The following is a 21,997-nucleotide window of genomic DNA, read 5'->3' on the forward strand; positions in this document are numbered from 1 at the left end:
GAAAGAAATGGACTTGTCAGATGCACATGTTTGAGGCTGATGCCACACAGGGATTGGGGCTATAAAGCAAATCTTCTCTTACTTCATGTCTTACCTCTCCCGGTACAGAGCACCTTGTAGAGCCCGGCACCCAAGAGCTCTGGAATTCAGCCTACTTTTTGGGCCCCACTCTCCATCTTCCCAATGATTTTGTGAGCTCAGCCATTAGTCTTTCTGTGAATTCACTTTTAAGCTACTTAGAATTGCTTTCTGTTGTTTGCAGCCAAAAATTTTGAATGATACATTCTTATTTTGAAATATACTCTCTCCTTCACTGTTCTTTCCTCTCTCTGTGTCTTTTTCTCCCTATTGATTTACACAAACACACAATGGCAATAAGTAAGAAAATCAAGGCAAAGAGAAAATCATTTAAGAATAGAATCCAGCAAGAAGTGACATCAGTACACAAAGTTCATGTTACACATTTCCATGCCTTTTGTTTAGGTGAGAGCACATTAGAATCTAAGCTTCCTAGGAGCCAAAGTGAAGACAGGAACAAAATTTGTATACAATTCTGTGCCCATAGGAAACAAAAAAACCATAAACTAGTAGCTCCAGGAAGCCATGCCTGACCTGACACCAAAGAACAATTTCTCCCATGGATCCTCCTACAACACAGAATGAAAAAGTGAACGTCACCCTGCACGATATCTACGCACTAAATACAATAGAGGTTCATAAAACTGCAGAGCAGAAAAACTGAATCTACTCTCACCCTTTCACCAAAGCATAATTCAGTCAGATCACCTCTGTGAACAATAAAGCAATATATCCCAGTTATTGGGATGGGTCTGGTTTAACTTAGGGACAGATTTGAAAGAGTAAAGCTTCAGGCAATTCTCATTTAATAAGGTATGTTTTTCAGCTGATCTTTGGAAGGATACTAAGCCACATTAAATTTCAGATTATACTTTCTGACAAGTACCTGGAATGCAGCTCTTCAGTGTTTAGGGGTTAATAATAAACTCATTATGTTTCAACAGCTGACTGAACTGGGATTAGGGCTAACATATTTTGTGAGATGTTAAAAATCTGAGGAGGTGATATACTTGAAGGGACAACCAAAACCAACCCAGCTTTTATCAGAAGTAGATCAAGCTAGTACCTAGGAAGAAGGTCAAATCTTCTCATATACATGTTCACATCAGCACTACTCACATAGCCAAAATGTAGAAGCCACAAGGTATCCATCATCCATAGATGAATGGATAAACAAAACGTGGTATACACATACACTGGAATAATAGTCAGCCTTTAAGAATGAAGGCAGTTTGACATAGAGCACAGCATAGATGAACATTGAAGACTTTATATTAAATGAAATAAGCCAGTCACAAAAGGACAAGTATTTATACAATTCCTCTTCTATGAGATGCTTTGAGTAGTTAAATTCATAGACACAAAGTGGAATGATGATTGCCAGGGAATAAGGAAGAAGAGCATGGAGAGTAGTTTAATCGGTGTAGAATATCAGTCTGGGAAAGCGAAAAGCTTCTGGAGATGGATGGTGGTGTTGGTTGCACAATTTTGTGAATATACAGAGTGCCACAGAACTGCACACTCAAAAATGGTTAAAATGGTAAATTTTGTTGTGTATATTTCACCCTAATTAGGAAATAAAGCATGGAAAAAAGTAAATTAGGAAAACCTCAAAAAAAATGGATGAGTGGTCTCAAAATTTGACACCTTAGAGCCTCACTATATAAATTTAACTTGAAAACCTTTAAAAGCAGGCGCTGCCAAACATCCACCTTGGCTATAAAAAATCCTAATAAATCTCCTAGGTTTAGAATGTCTAATTTTGAGCAATGAAGTTTCCTGGTGAGCTCTCCAAGATAAACTGATTCCAAAACACACATTTGTGTAAATGGATTTATTGGCTTCCTGCCTTGGGGTTGTTCACTAGAGCCAGTAGGGGCCATGATCTTATCAATCCCCATAACAACCCTGTACTAGTCAGGTCCATTTTGCAGATGAGCAAACCAAAACTCAGAAAGATCAAGTAGCTTTCATAAGGTCAGCTAGCTCAGAAGCAGTGGATCTTAGATTTGAACCAGACCTCCTTCTAATATTCAAGAGGCTAGGGTTCAATACCTGGGTCAGGTCAGAAGATCCCCTGGAGGAGAAAATGGCAACCCACTCCAGTATTCTTGCCTGGGAAATCCCATGGACAGGGGAACCTGCTGGGCTGCAGTCCCCGAGGTCGCGAAGTATCAAATACAGCTGAGCACACACACACCCATTCGCTCTAATACATACTGTGTCCACACAGGCTGGAGAAAGCCTGTTGTCTTTTATTACACTCAATGAATGTTTAAGCAGTGGAAATTTTTCCCTGTTTCCCTTTGCTGGGTTTTAGAGGCTTTGAGGGGCTAGTACAAGACAACTGAATTGCAACTAAAAACAGCCAGTCCCACCTCTGCAAACATCCTCAAAACTTATATCCAGGCTGAGGACAGAAAGGATATGCATGAATTTCCTTCACCATTTCATTTTACTTTATTTCCTCATTAGTGTACATTATTGAAAATATACTATGTATCATAGTGGCCTAAAAACTGGGGGTTTAAAGCAATTCACAGAAAAATAATTGGTACATTTGAGTAGGAAAATCCCCTTTGATTTTCGAATCTCCATCTTCGAGCTTTAGAGCACAAAGTCTGTGGCAAGTCAGTTCAGAAAAGCCCCATTGGGCCACCTCCCACAGTTCTCCAGGGAAATTATTACCCAATCAAGCCTGTTCCACATTCTATCCGCTCCCCTCTAGCCCTTGCTAATTGCTCCTAATTACATACCTCAAGAATTCCTCTCTCTCTCGGTGTGTGTGTCCGGAAAACACACTGTGTTTTGTCTTTTCCTAGGCTAATTAGGATTTGCTGAAGGAAGCAACAGGGCTTGGAGCCCTCTGATCTTCCGGAGAGGCCCTGCCTTCATTTGTCTTCCGCACTGAATATCCTTGACTCTATCTTCCTCTGTTTGGACGCCTCAGCTTCACTGGGAGCCAGGTGCAGCCATCCTACAATCAGATGTAAACAGTCTCTCCTCTCTTTGTGCAGGTACCCTGTACCCTCGTAGCCTAAAGAGTTCTTGCTGAGTGTGCTGAAAGCTCAATTTATGCCTCTTTCTCTTTTTTTGCTTTGCTTTAGAGCAAGCTGTACTCTATAAAGTTTCAGTGGCATTTTTCAAAGCAGAAAGCGGTCTCCATGTATTCTTTATATGTGTAAATGTGAGCTCCTCTGTATTTCTTACACAATGTCTTCAGGCACATTGGTACATGCAATATTTATTAACTCACTCAAGTTTATATTTATCCAACTTTAAAAAGTTGATTTATTTTTGATGGTCATTAAAAGCAAAATAACTAGGTGTTTCACACCTTCTGTGTCCAGGTCTTTTTCCTTTGGCCCTGCTGCTATTCTGCAATAATACTGTAGAAATATCTCAGTGCTGTTGAGAGTTGCTGTATCAGATCAGACTAGGAGTACTCCCCCAAGTGTGTTCTGGAGATGTTTAAAAAAGCAGTGGAGTGTATTGGAAAGTGAAGTGGGCAGAGAGTCAGGAACTCAAGGTTCAAGTCATGATTCATTATCAGTATCCTTGGGAAAGCTACCTCTCCATCTCTGCAGCTCAGCTGTGCCATCTCTACAGAGAAAATGTTTTATCAGATGACATCCTGTCACTGTCTTCATTTTGTTTTAAGAGATTTGATGAGGTTGTTGACATACAAAGTGAAGAAATCTTGAGTTGATCAAGTCTTATTCTCCTCCCAGTAAATTGTTGTCTTGAACCACCCTCTTCAACTTAGCCGACTATTTTTTACTGACCCTGAATGAAAGGTCCTTTCTGCTCCACCTGGATTTGTGACTTTCCTTTTCTACCCTCCATCTCCTCAACCCTTGAAAGACAAGGTCTCTGCTTTTTCCCCTGCGGGAATTCATCCTATCCCTTCTTCCGTGTTAATTTTATCTTACTAGTTACAAATTCACCCGTGTTTCCCTGAAAGACTTTTAAAATCCACAGAGTCGTATATGAAGGTCAAACTTAAATTCTGATTAACATTTGGTATTAATTTGCTATTAATCACACAAGTCCAGAAATAGACACTTTTTAGAGAAAGAAGTATCTGCTATAATTCCACCACTTGCTTTGGCTTGGAGGATGCCATTTTGGACAGCAATGTGAGATTCCTTTCTTTTTTTTTTTTTCCTGCCTCTGTGAATAAGGAAATGCCAGAGACCTTCCTACCCCCTCAGCCAACCCAGTACTCCCTGTTCAGGTGCTTCTGCCAACTAATTAACACCTCCTTCACAAACTGTAAATTGGACGGCAGATGCACATGAATGCAGAACCTGGTGGGGAGTCTCATGTTTTCTCTATACATATATTTCATGAAAGGCAGGAAGTGAAATTAAGAAGGCTGCTAGGAAATTCATTTTGCCAAAATAGCCACCCCCAGAATCTTAAATTTATAGGGCTTTTAATGCAAAATACACTTCTTATAGCTTTGGAGGAGAGACCTTTTTTTGTTATTGTTTTTCAAATGTAACCCAAGGGGTTCTCAAAATTCTGGGAAAATTCTTGAATATTTTTGGGAAGCCCTTAGATGGCACCACAGATGCAAGCACATTTGCGCACACATTCCACACTCTGAGTCCACTGAACATTATTCTTCCAACCTCTAAGGAGCAGGGTCTGGATCATCAAATCCTCACCACTAGTCCCAGTCTGTTCCAATCTATCCTTTATTTTGCTGACAGTGTTCTGTTTACAAGCCAAAAAGGATCATGTCACAGGCTTAATGCAGTTTCATGCTTCTCCAGATCTCACAGGATATATTCTAAACTATGTATGGGGGTCCTTAGCCTCTGAGAACCTGTTTCCTTCTTACCTTTCTCTCCTGATTCCCACTCACGTTGTGCACACCAGCCAGATTGAACCAGCTGTAGTCCTTCACACGGGTGATCTCTCACAGCTCTGCACTCTAGCTCTGTCCCTGTCCCATTCTTACTCTAGAATCCATAATTTTCACTTTCTCCCAAGAGCATGGAAGTAATTTTTTCATTCACCTGCAATTCAACTCAACAAAGTTTATTAAGGACCTTTTCTGTGTCAAAAACTCTGCTATACTCAGAGAACACAACGATGCATAAGTCATAAGTTCTTTCTCTGGGGAGCTTACGAAACAGTGGAGTGGAGGAGACATCAGTAAATAACTATAATAAGCTTTGATGGGTCTTCCTAGAGGGCATGCCCCAAGACCTGTGGCAGCACAGAAGGATTTATTCTTCAGAAATGATAGCTAGTGTTGGGGAGGACAACTGCTTGGGGAAACTTTAGAGAGGGGATGAACAACATTCGAATGGGTCCACTATATTTTTCTCTTCTCTTTGCTTGCTTCCTGGTGGGTACAGGGCAGCTCTTTGTGCAAAACAGGAAGAAAACAACACGGAGATGGATCAACCAAATTGCACGAAATGGACATAGAGTGCTGAGGATATTAAGTGTCACGGATACTGGAAAATGTGAAGAAATAATCCCCCAAATGTTTCAGATATTAGTAACTTCCTTTTAAGTAGAACTTATCTTCCTTTTTAAGGGAAAAATGTCTATCTCTTTGTACATGTGCACTTTCATATCTGTAACAAATTGCTAAACAGAGTCTGTTGTATTCAAGCAAAAACGTAGACATTTGTAACCTATTGCTGAAAGAGTTTAAACTAAAATTTTAGACAATTTTGAACACCTAGGTAAATGTGTGAAAAAAATACAAGAGGCAGGAGGCAAGAAATGCAAAGCAGCTGCATTTAAGTCTTTACTTTTTCCCTTACTAATTAGCAAGTGATAACCTTGGCCAGGGTATGCAAAGGAATAGCCTGCATGGATGTGGCCGGGGCCGTCACGTCTATGCAGGTCAGCCTGTGTGGTGACGTCCACTTCTGATGTAGCTGTCTGTCTCTGTCTCTGTAGCTGATCAGCAGCACCAACATCATGTGCGAGCTTCTGAGAAATGCAGCTTGTTGGGCCCTTCCTCGAATCTACTGAATCAGAATGGGTATTTTACAAAGATCCTCACCTCATTCAGATGCACACTGAAGTTTGACCATTGTTATGTTACCTTATTCAGACTTCACAACATCCCGATGGGGCTCTCAGCTCTGGGCCTCAGGCCTCAAGTCCACAGCAGACGCCTGATGCGATCCCTCGCAGTACGTGCACTTATGTGTAAAGCGTCTTAGTGAAGAGAGGTGGCCCAGACTGTATTCACTTGCATTTCCTTCCTCATCACATCAGTGCACCACACACATTTTGAGAAGGAAATCAATAAAAAATGTTTTCCCATTAAAATGTCTCCCCTTGACTCTCCCCCAGCACACACACACACACACAACTGTTATCAACTTCTAAGTGGCATTTATAAAGCTAGTGAGCAAGGAGGAGACGCTTGTCAAGGGGGTACCTTTTTTGTCTTGGAGGAATAAAGAAAACTTAAATTACCGTACACAAATTGTAGTGAGAAGGGAAGCTAGAAGGGAAGCCTAGTTAGCCCTCACTCTTTTATTGTTGGTTTCTGACGTTGCTTTCTTTAAATGCTACCTCATCAGTAGAAGAGAATTACTAAACCGCACCTAATCCCACTGAGACAGACCAAGGGTGAGCAGGACAGGCACACCAGCAGCCTGCACTTCTTACCTTGGCCGAAGATACCTCAGTTCTCAGCTGTGTTTAGATAGAAGAGGTGATGTATACAGACTGTGAACAGCCCAGTCAGCCAGCAACAAATTTACTTTCTGCTCATTCTCAAAATCTCTCTCGCCGTTCTTTCCTCTTAAGTGTGAATTACTTCTGAAAGGGAGAACTGAATACTGAGGAACCGTTGAAAGAAGCAGCTCTGCTAGGCAGCAGTCAGCTGAGGCAGGTTTCGAGAAACGTCCTGCTGGCTAAGGGTCACTAGTCACTTATCTCTGATGTGTGGTTATCCTGGAACGATGGAGCTCCTCTGACTTTAGTCGTGACTTTGGCTCAGCCTGCAAGGCTGCCATGCATACATTTTAGAGCCTGTGCCAGCATCACAGAGATCCCCCTTTTTGTCCCCTCACTCGTTGTGGGAGTGGGGAGTTAACTAAGCTACTAAGCACCAGGAGTAAAGGATCAGGCCAGGGGTGGCTACCTGAGTCAAGATGGACAGCTCAGGGACTTCCCTGGTGGACCAGTGGCTAAGACTCTGTGCTGTAATGCAGGGGGCCCAGGTTCAATCTCTGGTCAGGGAACTAGAGCACACTACATGCCACACCTGAAAAAGACCCCACATGTTACTGTATGCCACAGCTAAGACCCAGCACAGCCAAATAAATAAATATTTAAAAAGCTGGGCGCCTCAGAAGGCCTTCTTTGTGAATCCAAAATCCAGATTGATAGGATATCTATCCATATCTATGTCTAAGTCTATATGTATATCTATATTTATCTGTGTGTGGAGAGAGGCTGGCTGATTTATTCTTTCTTTATGCTGGTAAAGCGTAAACCTTGGAATGTAGGGTGGGCAACATTTGCCTGTTGTGTGGATTGGAGAAGCAGAGGAGGCAGGCAGGCCTGCAGAAGAATAGAACAGCCAGGCCAAAATGAGTAGAGGTGCAAGATGAGAGAGCAAGTATGCTGGGTTAGCATTTCAGTTCCATCACTGGTGTCTCTTTATCTTGTACCCTCTGTCTTTTCAATAACTTTCCCTTCACCATTTAAGCAGCTCAGGGTGGCTTTTGTTAATTATAAACAAGAGAGCTGCTGCTTTCCATGTGGCTGTGCAGAGCTGAGCTTTTACCCTCTGAGAGCTTGGCTCTCACCCCCAGTCCTCCGCTGTCTGCACCAGCCCTGAGATTGTAGCCCAGGGGGAGGACAGCCGGCAGGGGAGGTCTTGGTATTGTTCTGGGGGCTGCAGCCTCTGAGACGAGGCTCCCCTGCCTGCATGAGCCCTGAGGTTCCCATGCCTCAGGCCGTCATGTTCCACTGACCAGATTTCCCCAGTGGCACAGAAGGCAGTCTTGTTACAGGTCACTTCCTGGATCCATCTTCTAACTCTGGCTGCAAAGCCCTTCGTGTTCTGGGAAGGTGAGGGACAACACGATTTCACAGCAAACTTTCCAATGGACACAGTAGGGCTAAAAGGGGAAGGGACTCCAGAGGGAAACGGATCTTGGATCTTGGGGAAAACACTGAAATAGGAAGCCAAGTGACAGCATGCCAGAGCTGTACAGATCATCTTCTTCAACTCCGTGAATTTTACAGTTGAGGCAGGGAAACCAAGGCTTATTAAGGGCCCCACCACTTGATGGATATGTGAGTCCCTAGGAACCCTGTTGCTCAGGTATTATCCTCATCGAATAGATGAAGAATCTGAGGTTTAGAGAAGTCAAACAATTTGCTTCAGTGCTGAAGAAGGAGTGGATCCTGAGGCCATCTCATTCTGGAGCTCAAGGGCTGGTCAGAAGCAACTTGGCCGTCATCACCCAGTGGGATCCTGGTCTCCAGACCCCAGACCAGCGCTTTTTCCCGCTCACCATGCCGCCTCCATCACACTGCAGTTGGCGTGGCTGGAGCAGCACTGAGCTCAGGTCATATAGAGCCCAGCCAGGAAGCCTGAGGTCCACTGCAAAGAGGAGACTGGAACAATGGCCTGAGATTCCCAGAGCAGCTTTCCTCTACTATGGGTGGTGAGCAAGCCTGACTAGTAATAGCTCAGCACAGCCTAGTCAGGTTTTGATAAGGGCAAAGATTCTAGAAAGCCTGGGAGCAGAGGAAAAGTGACCAGAGTCTAAACAGAAGAGCCCAGGCTTCTTGGTCTGTTGTCTCACCTACTGGCCTTGCAGCTGCTGATGCTGCGTCTGGGTTCCTGTGCATGAGCAAGGCACCTGAATTGGATTGTGTCCAGTGACCAAGCTCTGGATTCCTCAGGCATCCATGGGGGCCTGGAGCATAAGTGGGCCTGTTACATCATGAGCCCTAGGCCCCAGACATAAACCCTTCCTGGGGACATGAATCTGGCCTTTTGAAAGACTCAGCAGAAGTGAGCACTGAGTCTAAGCCAGGGAGAAGACAGAGGGTGGTCTAGCATTGATGAGGGAAGATCCAGCTGTGTGGTTGGGCTACACAGATGTGCCCCCCCATACCCCCAAAGAGACTGCTAGCTTAACGTGCCTTGCAGATGTGGAGGCAGGGGTGAGGGGTGTCCCATAAAGCAACTCTTCAGTTTAATGGGTCATAAGGAAATGGCAACCCACTCCAGTACTCTTGCCTGGAGAATCCCATGGAGGGAGGCGCTTGGTGGGCTATAGCCCATGGGGTCGCAAAGAGTCAGACACGACTGAGCGAATTCACTTCACTTCACTTCACTACATATGTACTACATGGACAACACAAAGGTCTCAGCTGTACACATTTTCTATGGCCCATACATGGAGAAACCATATACGTGTTCCCTGCAGACTGAAGAGCACAGCCAAGTCACTCTTGGATTAGAAATAACTATATAGTATTTTGTTTTCAAAAGCATCAGAGAACAACAAATGTTTGCATCACGCACCATTTGCTGTCTGGCAACTGTCAAGGTATTTGCTGAGTCCTGATGCTCTGACATTCCTTAAAGAGTTTTAACAGGCTTTTGAGTATCTATTGGAGAAGGAAATAGCAACCTACTCTAGTACTCTTGCCTGGAAAACTCCATGGATGGAGGAGCCTGGTAGGCTATAGTCCTTGGGGTCGCAAAGAGACACAACTGAGCGACTTCACTTTCTTTCTTTCTATAGTTCCTTTTGGAGAAGGAAATGGCAACCCACTCCAGTGTTCTTGCCTGGAGAATCCCATGGACGGAGGGGCCTGGTGGGCTACAGTCTATGGGGTTGCACAGAGTCGGACACGACTGAGCAACTAACACACACACACACGAGTATCTACTGTATGCCTTCTCTCCTTGTACTTTAGGGGCCTACGGACTCCAGGCTCTAAGACTCCCCCCAGGCCCGCCTGGAATATTTATAGGTCCCCAGGGCAGGATTGCAAACCGAAGCCCACAAACTCAGAGTTCAAAATATTTTTAAATTCCAAACAAATCTAAAATAATTGTTAACTAATGTACTTTCATGATAACCTGGAAGGTCAGGTTTGATTTAGAATGATCAGAGACTCTGTGGATTTCTTCGCCAGAAAAATGGTGGCACTAAGGGAGCCAGTCCCTGGCCTCGGGCCAGTGACCCATCCCTCTTCTCTCCCAAATGCTGGTTCCATCTTCAACCACAAGGAGACTTTATACTCAGATATAGACAGCCCAGCCCCCAAAAGTACAAGGAGAGAAGGCATCCACAATCCCACTAAGACACTCCCTGGGTACCCTGCAGGCTCAGGGATGTACACACTGAAGCCCTGATCCACTCTTGGGAGGATGTACTTGAGAAGGAAGTCTGGGCTGGCCCCGGAAGCAGTGTGGGACTCTTTGGAAAGCGAATTCTGAGGTCACAGATAGATACCTGGACTGGGTCTAGAAGTGGAAGGAAAGTGGGTTTGGGCTGGAGACATACCTTCGGTCAATGAGCTCCTCACTTTGTGAGGCAGGGCATGGCTGGAGGATAGTCAGAGGGCAGCCTTGGAAGTACAGGACCCAGGACAGAAGATCCTCTTCTTTGCTTCTACAGGCAGTACCACCTATCTTGATGGTCCCAGGATGTCCAAGAGGCATCCGTATGTACTACAGGTTGCTCTGAGCTCATGGCAAAGACAGATCTTTGTGGGTAATGTCATCTGGGTAGTTTTATGACTTGCTTGCTCTCAGGCTAGCTCATTTCCTTCCTGCTTCCATGCACTGGTCTGAGAATGATGGTCCTTTCTGTGCTCTCCTCACAAATTATCATTCTACTCTGGGTGCAGGATCAGTAGTTCTTAAAATACAAAGGTCACTCTTTAGCAAGTCCTGTACATGTACCTGGGATTATGCCAGATAATCTGCATGATCTCATGGCCTGGGAGAGGAGCATAATTATTCTTGCTGGAAGAAGAAATGGGCTCAGGGCAGTGTAGACTAGGGATTACTTCTGCTGCTGCTGCAAAGGGTGTAAGTGACAGAGAACAAGGTCTGCCTGACACCAAAGCCTGTGACAGTCCTCGATGACTCCTGGATTAGAGTAAAAGCAATAGGTCACCTACCACCCTGCATCCCTCAACATTTCTCACCACTGTTCCCAGGAAGGAGGGTACTAAGCCTTGAGAGAAAATACTCTTGAGATGCTGAAATCCCAGTGACCCTGTGTGTGTATGTGTGTGTGTGTGTATTTATGTGTTAGAGCTAGCAGAGCAAGAGCAGAGTCACAAATCCATTTTAGATAGTGTGTAAGAGTGTATACACCCGATACACTCTTGACTACAAACTGGGGAACACAATGATGGAGGACCTCTGCTTTTCCCTAGTGCCCTATGCAGCAGGAACAGAGCTATGCTGTTCAGACCCCCGCCCCCCACCAGCCACAATGTGTGTGGCTAGAGGACACTGTTAACTTCTCCAGTGTCTCCTCCGCTTTCTGGCTCTCTGGAAGGACCTCAGCCATTGAGTGACCAAGAGGGACAGCCAAGACGCACCCTTCTCAGGATGGACTTCAGCACGGGGGTGGTGTGATGGCCTAGCTATTTCCACCCAGCATGGTGCTCTTGATGTGGTTCGGAGCAACCTCTATTCCAGGGCACTGAAAGAACCTCTGTCCAGTTAGCATCACAGTCTGACAGTGCCTCCGGCCCAATCCAGCTTTGGCCCCTTTGCTTTCACTCTCTGAAACTTCCTCAAAACTGTTTCCATTCCCAACTGTGTCACAGCATGTCCTTCTTGGAGAATGTCTAACCATCACTGACCTCCCAGAGCCTCATACATCACAGATAACCAGAGCAAACAATTTGACATGCCAGTCCACTGGAATGCAATGCCATGAGGACAGGCATACTGCTGTTTTCTTTTCTGATTATCACAGCACTTAGAACAGTAAGAGGCACACAGCGATGGGAGTGGAGCTCAGTAAACGTTGGTCAGATGAATGAACAGAGCCCAGATCTCTGCATCTGCACACACTGGGATTGGTGGGGACTATGCTGCTGCCTCCTGTCTTCCTCTGCAGCCCACTGTCTCTTCCTTCTGCTACACTAACACCCACCCGCTTCCCTCCATCTGCCTTTCTCTCCCTTCGTCAGTTACCCGAGAATTTACATGGGCGCAGTGCTCTGGTGCTCAGAACTGTCTTCTGCAGTTGCTCCAAACCACCTGGCCCTCTCCTCTTCTGCTTTCTCTGCCAGCTGGTGCCACTTGTATCCTCCACTTCCACCTACCCAGGGCCAACACCATCACCCCACCATGGGCTTTACCTATGTCTGGAGTTCCCGTTCCCAAACTGTGTCCTAAGGAACACTTACCTATCAGGGTGCTTACTTTAAAAATTATCTTCTGCATGTCAGGTACCCTATTAGGTGCTCTGTTTATATTACGCTTTTTATTATAGTAAAACATACCTAACATGAAGTTTACCATTTTAACCATTTTTGAGTGCACAAGTTTAGTTACCTTAAATATAATTGTATCTCAGTATCCATGGGGCATTGGTTCCATGGATACCAAAATCTGTGGATGCTCAAGTCTGTTATGTAAAATGACAGCATACAGTTGGCTGGCTCCAAATCTGTGGCTACAGAAGCCTGGTTATACATTCAGTGTGGACAGACCACACTGTTTATATGCTCATCGGCTGGTGGACTACATTTTGGCTATTATGAATGCTTTTGGAGCATTTGGCATTTTGTCAATTTGGCTATTGTCAATGCTTCTAGAAGCATCGGTATACACATATCTGGTTTTGGTCCCAGTTATCAGTTCTTTTTGAGTATGTATATAAGAGTGAAATGGCTGGATCATATGGTAATTGTATAGTTAACTTTTTGAGGACCCACCAAACTGTTTTCTACATTGTTAACCTGGTACCTTTTGGAAAAAAAGCATTCTACAGTCAACAGACTTCGTCCTCTAACTCTTTCTTGGAGAGTCACATTGCACTTTAGCATTGTAAAGTCTCTGAGAGGTTCTGCAATAAGAAAAAAAAAAGAAAAGAGTCTTTGTAACTTTGACCCATCACTCCGCAAACTAACTTGAAAGTGGAACTTGTTTTGCAGAGTAACTGGTAACATACTGCTGGTTTGGGCAACAATGCCCTGAGCTCCATGAGGTGGACAAAGAAGGGCTGTGGCTCAGGACCAGAGAAGAATCACTTGGAGCCCAGAGAAGGGACAACCTACAACTCTTCAACTAGCTTACTGAGTGATACTTGGCAAGTTACTTTCCTTCTCCTGGCGGCTCCACACACAAGATGTTTTTTGCCTGGTACATCCTTTTGCTGGGCTTACCTTGTGGTTCAGTGGTGAAGAATCTGCCCGCTATGCAGAAGACACAGGTTTAATGCCTCGGTCGGGAAGATCCACTGGAGAAGGAAATGGCAACCCACTCCAGTATTCTTGCCTGGAGAAGCCCATGGACAGAGGAGCCTGGTGGGTTATAGTCCATGGGGTCACAAGATTCAGATTCAACTTAGCAACTAAACAAAACCAATACCCTTCTGCTGCTTCTTTGCTTCTTCAAGATTGACTTGACCTTCAGGACTAGTTCAGGGAGCCATCCCTTCCCTCAGGAAACTCAGACCCTGCTCTCCTGTCTCCCCAGGCAAGGATTGGAAGGCCCTCTTTGCTGGCTTTTATTAAACTGTGTTGCCCTGTTAAATGGTCAGCTTCCTCTACTAAACTGAGGCAGGTGGCCGGGGGTGGTGGTGGAGGTGGGGAGGCGAGGAGAAAGGGTCAAAGTGAGTTTCCATACTGTATTGTAAAGTAAAATAAAGTAAAAAAAAAAAGTTAGTTTCCATAAACGACCACCTGGAGAGCTTAGTTAAGAATGTAGTTGCAACCATCTGAACCCTAAGAATTCCAGCTCAGTAACTCTGAGATTTGTGTTCAGCAGCTTTAGAGTGTGAATTTTGAATAAGCACCTGGCAATGTTCTCAGGCAGATGATTCTTGGAATCCTCTGTGGTCAGCTATATGAGGATAAGATTTACTTCTACCTCTTTTTTTTTTTACATAAATGTTAAATGAATGAACAAATGAATGAAACAACCTCAATTTCTTTCTCTGTAAAAGATGAGGTTGGACTGAATGTTCTCTAAGCTTTCCTTTGGTTAAACTTCTTTTTATAAAGTTCAGATTATTTCGTCCGAGACACTGTGTTCCTTGCAGCTTTAATATCCAGACCATACACAACATATGAAGCCAAGCACACAAAACCACCAGGGAGACCCTTCAGGAGGATTCAGTCCATGCTAGTATTTAACAAATGCCCCAGGATTCATGAACAATCTTGCTTTTGAAACGATTATCCATTTCATCACAAACTGGAGAAACAAAGAAAGCATACACTCATGACCAAGTGAATTCACGCTCATTCTTTCTCAAGAGCATGAGTAGCTGACAGGCAGCACTGCCAGGGCTGAGAAACACTTGAATTTAAGGATTGGGGAGCCAGGCATAATGAGAAACCAGGGGCTAGAGAAGGCGCTGGGGTGCTGAGCACTTTCTCCTGCTATGAGGAGAGGGCACCGGTGATTAGCACCATCAGGGCTCCCTGACTCCGCTCCAACCATTTCTTGGAGGAGTCTTTGAGCATAAAACCTTGACTCTCCTCTGCCTGAGAACCCTGCAGGTTTTGAGAGGCAACTCCAGCTTCTCATGAGAGCTATGGCCTGAGAAAAATGAAGTCTCCTGTTACTTGTAACCTCTTAGCATTTCAGAGGAAAAGGTTGGCTATAGCTGCCAAGATCCAGCAAATATTTGGTTAGCTTGGAAAGAATGGGTGCTCATTTTCCAATTCTCACAGATTTCTCTCTGCCCAGTTCTTTTTATTAAAAACTTCAAATCCAGAGATAAAGTCGAATGGCACTCCAGGGTCTTAAGCATTCATCTGTATCCCGGGGAGCAGAACCCAGAATCTAAACAAAGAAAAGCTTAATCAATAGAGCTCATGAATTTCCTCCAGGAACACGACTTGGCGTAGCCAAAGAATAAGCAGAGGGGCTCCTTACTGCAGTTTTCTTTGGGCGGATATTTATGAGAAGGGCAGGAGAATGTTCCCTCAGTTGACTAGGGATGGCACACTGTGGCCCATGCGCAAATCTTGCCTACTGCCTTTTTTGCTTCATTTTGTATGGCTTCTAGAATAAGGTTTTTTTTTTTTTACATTTTTAAATAGTTGAGAAAAATCAAAAGACAAAAAATATCGCATGACATCTGAAAACCACAGGAAATTCAAATTTGTGTCCATAAATAAAGTTTTATTGTAACACAGCCATATGCATTCATTTGTAGATTGTCTGTGGCTGCTTTTGAGCTGCAGCAACAAAGTTGAGTAGTTGAGACTGAGACTGTGTGGCCCTCAAAGCCAAAAAATACATTCTACCTGGCCCTTTACAGACAGAGTTTTCAGACCCCTGGAGCAGAGGATGTAAGAGTTGACCTTCAGTAGTATTTGAACTAAAAACTAAAAAACTGTGCATGTTCAGAGCAAACATCGGTTTAATCTAATACGTGAGTCAGCAAACTAAGCATGGTTGCCCAGCACCCCAGTGTTGAGTCCTCTGGGTGCCCTTTCTTTCTGACCTCCTGTAGGAGGTATCTGGATCTTTGTGGTAGCATTTTCCTCACTGTTGTTTACACTTCTGCCCTCTAAACTCTGCATTTGAATTCTGCTTGGTTTTGAACTGTGTATAAATAGAACAGCGCTGTATGTTTTCTTTTCTGTCTGCCCTTCCTTTCAGTATGGTTCCTGAGACTCAGCTCTGGATGGCTGCGGGTGGCCACAGTGCAGTGTGCACTGCGTGTCACTTCATTCCTTGAGCACAGGGCACTTCTTCTTTCCACTCTTGGTGGACAGTTGCGTCATTTCCAGTTTTTGGCTATTGAGGATGGCATTCAACATCCTGTATCTGAACCACTGTTGACTCCCGAGAGAGGAATGGAATAGCTGGAGTGCAGGGTATGTGTATCTTTAACTCTACCAGTTAATGCCATGCTGTCCTCCTAAAAGATTGGACCAAATCACCTTCTCACCAGCTGCCCCCCTTCAGGGAGCAGACACTCTCTGTGTCTTGTCAGTCAGCACTATTTCCACCTCCAAACCCTGAACCACATGAGTTTGCTGCCTGTTCCCCCAGCACCTTGAAGAGCCAGGTGCCTGGGAGCCATCATCCCTTCGGCTTTGTATCTCCCGTTAAGGGAATTTTCAAGTCTTAAAATTTCTGTGAGAAAACTATCAATTTTCTAAGAATGATCCTTGAGATAATGTGATGTCTTTTACAGTCCCGTGCTTGGCTCACCGGTCAGTCAGATGTGCGAGCCTCCTGACCACTCCTTCCCCTGTCCCGTCTCCTGTGGATGGGAGGTAGGGAGAGAAGCTCATCACAGCCAGAGGGACAGGCAGCGCCCCCCAAGGCTGCAGATCAGACAGGACAAGGAATCAGGGGATACGACAACTTCCCCTTTCTCCTTCAGGAAATCAGAGGACTTACAGACTAGGAAGCTGATACTTGTGTCTTTCTTGGCAGGGTTTTAGGACAACTGGGAAGAAAGGGCCCACTCCAACGGCCATCACCTGGACGACCACGCACTAGCGGCATTTCTGAGTCACGACGTAGCACTATATTGAAAAGACAAACAAACCCGAAACACCAGCACACATTTATCCAGTTTTTGAAGCAGATTAATAGAATAACCAATAAAACATGTATAAAAGCTTTAATTAAATCTGATGAAATAAAACTTCATGTTTTATTTATGGACACTCCCAACATGTAAAGGATTCAGAGACACATTCATTTTTACTGCCATTTCGTCCTCATATCTATAATTAAATCCAGGCTGCAGCTCTGGCCCAAAGCGATGCGGCATTTTAAAGCTGGCCTTGGACACTCCCTCCCCCATCCCCATCTGCTTTTAATTATAATTACCGACCCAATATGAGGGAAGCGGATGGTAAAAACTAAACAAAATAAAACAAACAAACAAACAAAAAATGGTTGCTGCCATTGTGTTTTAAAACAACATGCTGAAGGAGGATTTCAGGCAGGTGGGCGCATCCTCTATTTCCAGTTTTATTATGTACCAAGTGCACAATCCCTTCATTTTACTTTTGACATAAAAAAAGGACTTCATGAAACGAGACAAAATAACTTATGATTATATGAAACATAACTGTGACAAATCACAAAACTATACATATTAATAGAAAAAAGTGTACCTAATTCTTTAAAAGATTTATGACAATAAGCACCAGATGTGCCCCTAGAGTAAAATCAGCCCCATATCCAGTATGATATATGCAGTTCATTTCTCTACGTGAGTGTATATAACTATGTACAAGAGTCTGTGTGATTTATGGAAAACAGATTTCCACTTTTTCCCCCCAAAGTGCTTTATGTCAGCAACATTACACAGGATGCTCTGCTGTCTGTACAAAATAAATCTCCTCTTTTTTACACTTGCCATCTCTCCAATGAGTGGTTTGTTTTTTTTTTTTTTTTTTGCTTTACTCATTGCAAAGAAAAAAATTGTAACCGCAGAAATTCCACACCACCAACAAAAAGTGCTGTTAAAAACACTGCTTTAAAATGATGTGGTCAAAACAATCAAATAAAATACCAAATAATTAAACTGGACATTTATAATCACTATTCCCCAAATTCAAGGCAACTGGGAAGCAAGGTTCTTGAAGATGGGGTTGAACACTTACCTCTATTCTAGTATGCTAATGTGCTTGACAGCTGCTAATTTAAAAACAACAGAGTAACACCAAAGCTCTGGTTCATCAGTGGAAACTTTGCTGTGATTGACTGATGACCTTTTGTCCATTTTAGAATCACCTAAATAATTTGGGGGGTGACATGGGTAATGGGAGACATCTTACACAGGAATAGAATATTTAATATTTAACACTAATATCAGAGGCTAAATTATAACTTACATTTTGATGCAGTCCCTTTAGGGAATTAAGACAATGCAGCAAGTAAAATATCTCTAGGCATGCTGATTTTTTCTTTTTTTTTAATGTAATAGGATAATTGGCTTTGGGCTGTGTGTATTTTCCCGAACATCAGCTTCTTTTTTTTTTTTTAAAGGGGAATGACAATTTCTGTTCAGATGTTTATGAAAATGGTTATATATCAAGAGTAAAAAGACCAGAAAATGGAAGGGAATGATCTTTTGAAGTTTCCACTTTTACTGTTACAAACATAATGATGAAAACATATATAAATCTTGTGCAATGTGAAAGCAAGCAAGGAACAAATTTTAAGGTCAGGTGAGATCCTGGAATCTAAGGCCAGAACCTGTCACCCAGAAGGAAACTGGAAGTGGCATGTCCTGGGGTCCTGAGCTCAAACCTGTAGCCAAGGGGAAACACGAGATGGGGGAGGGAATAAGAGGGGCACTCGGCCTTGCAGGTGGTCCTGGGCCTGCTTCTGCTAATTCCTGCCAGGGAAGGAGGCCCTGCAGGTGCAGCTGCCACCTGGCACCCTTGGGCTGCCTTGGGCCTCAGTGAGGCCAACGGGGAGACTACAGACGCTCAGGAGCGCCTCCTCCAGCCAGAGCATCTGGGGTTTTTCTGGCTTTATCCTCCTTCCCTGTTTCCACGGCAGATTACAGCCAGAAGCCACAAGTAGGCTGACAACACCAGCTGCAGCAACTGCCTTACCTTTCCGTCTTTTTCCTCATCACATGAATGAAATGTGTTTTGAGTTCCCTGTAGAGGCTCCGGGGATTTAGAATGAATAGATTGTCTAAGATACCAGAGCTTCCCCTTCTCTGCAGTGTGTGGCAAAGGACATGGTCCCTGTTTAGGCCCAGGTGACACAATCCACAAAGTCTGCCAGAAGGGTGGGACTCTGTGTGCGTCTGAGAGCTCACTTGGAAAGAAAAGTCTGACGTGCGTCCTTTCGTAAAGCAGAGCAGATTTTTGTAAAGTGAATAACTTGTCTCTTTCGCAGACACAGATGTCTGCATGATGGCTCTTCTCAGATCAGAGCCCACTAGCCAGAGAAATGAGATTGACTGAGAGCACTGTAGAAACGGACCCTGCACTCGGTTCTTTATTAGCCTGATTATACCGCATGTGAGAATGAAGTCCTGAATCAGGCAGAACACTACCGACTGTGCAGCAGACTGGAAGGACACGTCTGTCAGGATACAAACTGTCACCAGATCCTAAGTCTGACACCAAGCTGTTTAATCGTCTTGTTGGAGATTGTAATTATCCCAGTTTGACAAATAGCATTGTTTCATTTTTCTTCAGAGAACATTTTTAAAGAAAGAGAAAAGAAATCATGAGATGTGATAGTACTGGGATGTCAGAATTTACCAGGTTTCGGGGGATTTGGCAATTTTTATAGCCTATGTCATTGGACTTGGGACCTTTTTAATTGCTTGGTAAAGGTGTCACAGAAGACAGTGGAGCCTGGAGAGCTATAGTCCACGGGGCCACAAGGAGTCGGGCACGACTTAGAGACAAAACAACAGCAACGAAAAGGTGTCACAGAAAATGACTTCCTATCCAGGTTTGAGATCAAATGGCCAAGAGCTCTGTGAAAATTCTAGGCACTCAAAACAGAGTTTCAGACAAAGCGGTTGCTTCTTTTTGGCCACCTTTCCAGAACTGTCTCCTCTACCTGCCCTAGGCCAGACCCTGCTCAGAGCTGGTGGGCAGGCAATGGCAGGTGGTGGGTATGTCTGAACTACAGTCAAAAAAAAAAAAAAAAAGAGAGAGAGAGCAATGAAGAGGGAGGAGAAGGGCAAGGGAGCAACAGAGAGAGTGGTGAGGGGAGACTCTAACAGAGGGAGCAGAGGCTGTGCATAGGAGCTGGACATTGGGCTCCTCCAGGTTGGTTTTCTGAGAGAACCCAGGACCACACCTCCATGTGTCCCTGTTGTCACAGCTTTTAGCAGGCTCTGGGCAGAGCACCAGAGCGGAGGCCATGGGTGAACCAGTCAAGAGAAATTTTCCTTTGAATAAAGTCCTCAAGGTGGAGTCACTGAACAGTCAACACACGAGGGTCTCTGTGGTAGCACTGGGAAGAGGGTGGCCAACCCCATGTCCCTCAGGTAGCCTTTGCAGAACATTCCTGGTGCACACAGGAGCTACTAGGAGGGGCCAAGCCAAGCCACAGCAGAGGTCAGATGTATGTAGCTGGGGTGATTAAAATAATTATTTCCATCCAAAGAACAGACCTCTAAATATTTTTTTCCTTTAAAAGTACATGTAAATAACAAGGCTTTAAAATCAAAGGACTAGGGTAGGTTGCAGGAATACAAAACAAGTTGTCAAGCTTTTCAGGGGACTGTACTTGACAGAACCTTCTCATTTTGCTTTTGGAAAAACACTGAAAAGCAATTGGTTAGCATGGAAGTATCCAGGAGGAGAGAGGCAGCCAGCTCCCTGGATGCCAGGCTGGTGCTGGGAAACTGGGGCTCCTCCAAGAGCCAAGCCCATGCTGGGCTTGGATGTGGATTTCCCTTGTTGCGCCTGGCTCATGGGTGAGGCGATTCACTGTGCTGGCAATCTGGGTTGACCATCCTTATTTGGAGTTTTCAGCAAGGGTGATCTCCAAACTAAATTTACACATGCACATCATCTCACTGGTGTCCCTTGAAGGTTGACAATTGGGAAGTAACAGATATTCAGTAGTGAGACTCCGAATTCCCTTTGAAAAGACAGTCCTGCTGGTCACTGGCAAATCCAGAGGGAAAAAGGATCAGCTGCAAACACACCTACAAAACCCAGCTCTGACCATCCAGCCCTGCTCTCCAAAGACACATCTGTGATGTGGCATATTGAGTTGATTTGCTTGACATCCTTTTTCTTAGGGTCTGCGAAAGTATAAGAACAAAAGGTGGCAAGGAACAAAAAGATTCTGGATGCCAGCAGCCGTGGAGGCTGGGGGAGATTTTAGCCTTCAGTATAGACAGAGGAGAGCTGGCTAGGACAGCGGTCCACGGCACTGATCTGTAAGAATGTGGCATCTTCAGGTCCACTGCGAAGAGTCTCCCCAAAGAGGCTGGAGGAACCCGAAGGCAAATCATACACTGGAAAAGAAAGAGTGCACAAATCAACTGATGCTTCATCATACTTGCTAGGCATGCAGGGAGCAAATGTGGACTGGGGAGGCAACAGTGCTGGGCAAGGCCTTTCAGTGGGTTCCATCCTCAGGCTCCTTAGGTGGAGAAGTGGCTGAATGTGCAGGCAAATGGCTAAAATAGGATTTGCACAAAAGATGGGCTGAGTAGCAATGAAAGTAAAATTTTATAGGGAAGAGTGAGGATGGCCTCAAAGAGGAGGTGATATAAAAGTTGAGTCATTTAAGAATGGATGGGATTATCATAGATGGGGAGGTAAAGAAAGAACATTCTAGGAGGAGGAAATAGGGAGCAAAGACAGAGAGTTGGGTATGTGGGGCAAAGTGTGTTGGCAAAGCTCAGGTGCAGAGCAGGTAGGGAGGCAGATAAGGAAGAAACATGAGATAGGAGGGTAGGTCCAGGGAGTTTGATCAGGCTCAACTCCTGGGGACTATTAATGCCTTGCTGCAGACAGTCAACTTTATTCTCTAGGGCAACTAGAAACTACTGAATGTATCTGAACAGGAAAGCATCTTATTTTTTCCTTTATGTTTGGAAGGCAATGGTTACAGGTAGCACAGAGAGCAGAATGGGAAAGTTAAGGAGTTGACGCAAGGAAACTTGTTGGAAGGCTGTTGCTTAAGTCTGGGAGAAACATGATGGCACCTGAGTGAGGGTGGTGGAAGCGGGGTTGCAGGAAGCTGGGGTGGGGATGAAGAAGAAGACATTTCTCAGGTGGACTAAAC

General features: G+C 44.5%; 1 protein-coding gene and 1 long non-coding RNA gene across 6 annotated transcripts in view; one reads left to right on the forward strand and one right to left on the reverse strand.

The window, feature by feature from the left end:
* The first annotated feature begins 2,848 nt into the window (after positions 1-2,848).
* On the forward strand, positions 2,849-17,628 carry LOC138433576 (uncharacterized). 4 transcript variants are annotated; one of them, XR_011254365.1, is made up of 4 exons: positions 2,849-3,095; positions 13,225-13,432; positions 15,908-16,125; positions 16,694-17,628. It is a non-coding gene; the product is annotated as an uncharacterized lncRNA (long non-coding RNA). The 4 variants fall into 4 exon arrangements; XR_011254364.1 differs by having other exon boundaries at positions 2,857-3,095; positions 13,225-13,379; XR_011254366.1 differs by having other exon boundaries at positions 2,899-3,095; positions 13,225-13,596.
* The window catches only part of GLIS3 (GLIS family zinc finger 3), a 499,582-nt gene continuing 494,433 nt past the window's right edge, over positions 16,849-21,997 (reverse strand). For both annotated transcript variants that reach the window (XM_069576475.1, XM_069576474.1), the window contains one exon: positions 16,849-21,221. In XM_069576475.1, coding sequence (XP_069432576.1) covers positions 21,085-21,221 — 137 coding nt within the window. In that variant the 3' untranslated portion in view covers positions 16,849-21,084. The remainder of the gene's footprint in view (positions 21,222-21,997) is intronic.

The sequence above is a fragment of the Ovis canadensis genome, chromosome 2 (genome assembly GCF_042477335.2).
Source record: "Ovis canadensis isolate MfBH-ARS-UI-01 breed Bighorn chromosome 2, ARS-UI_OviCan_v2, whole genome shotgun sequence".
Taxonomy (NCBI): Eukaryota; Metazoa; Chordata; class Mammalia; order Artiodactyla; family Bovidae; genus Ovis; species Ovis canadensis.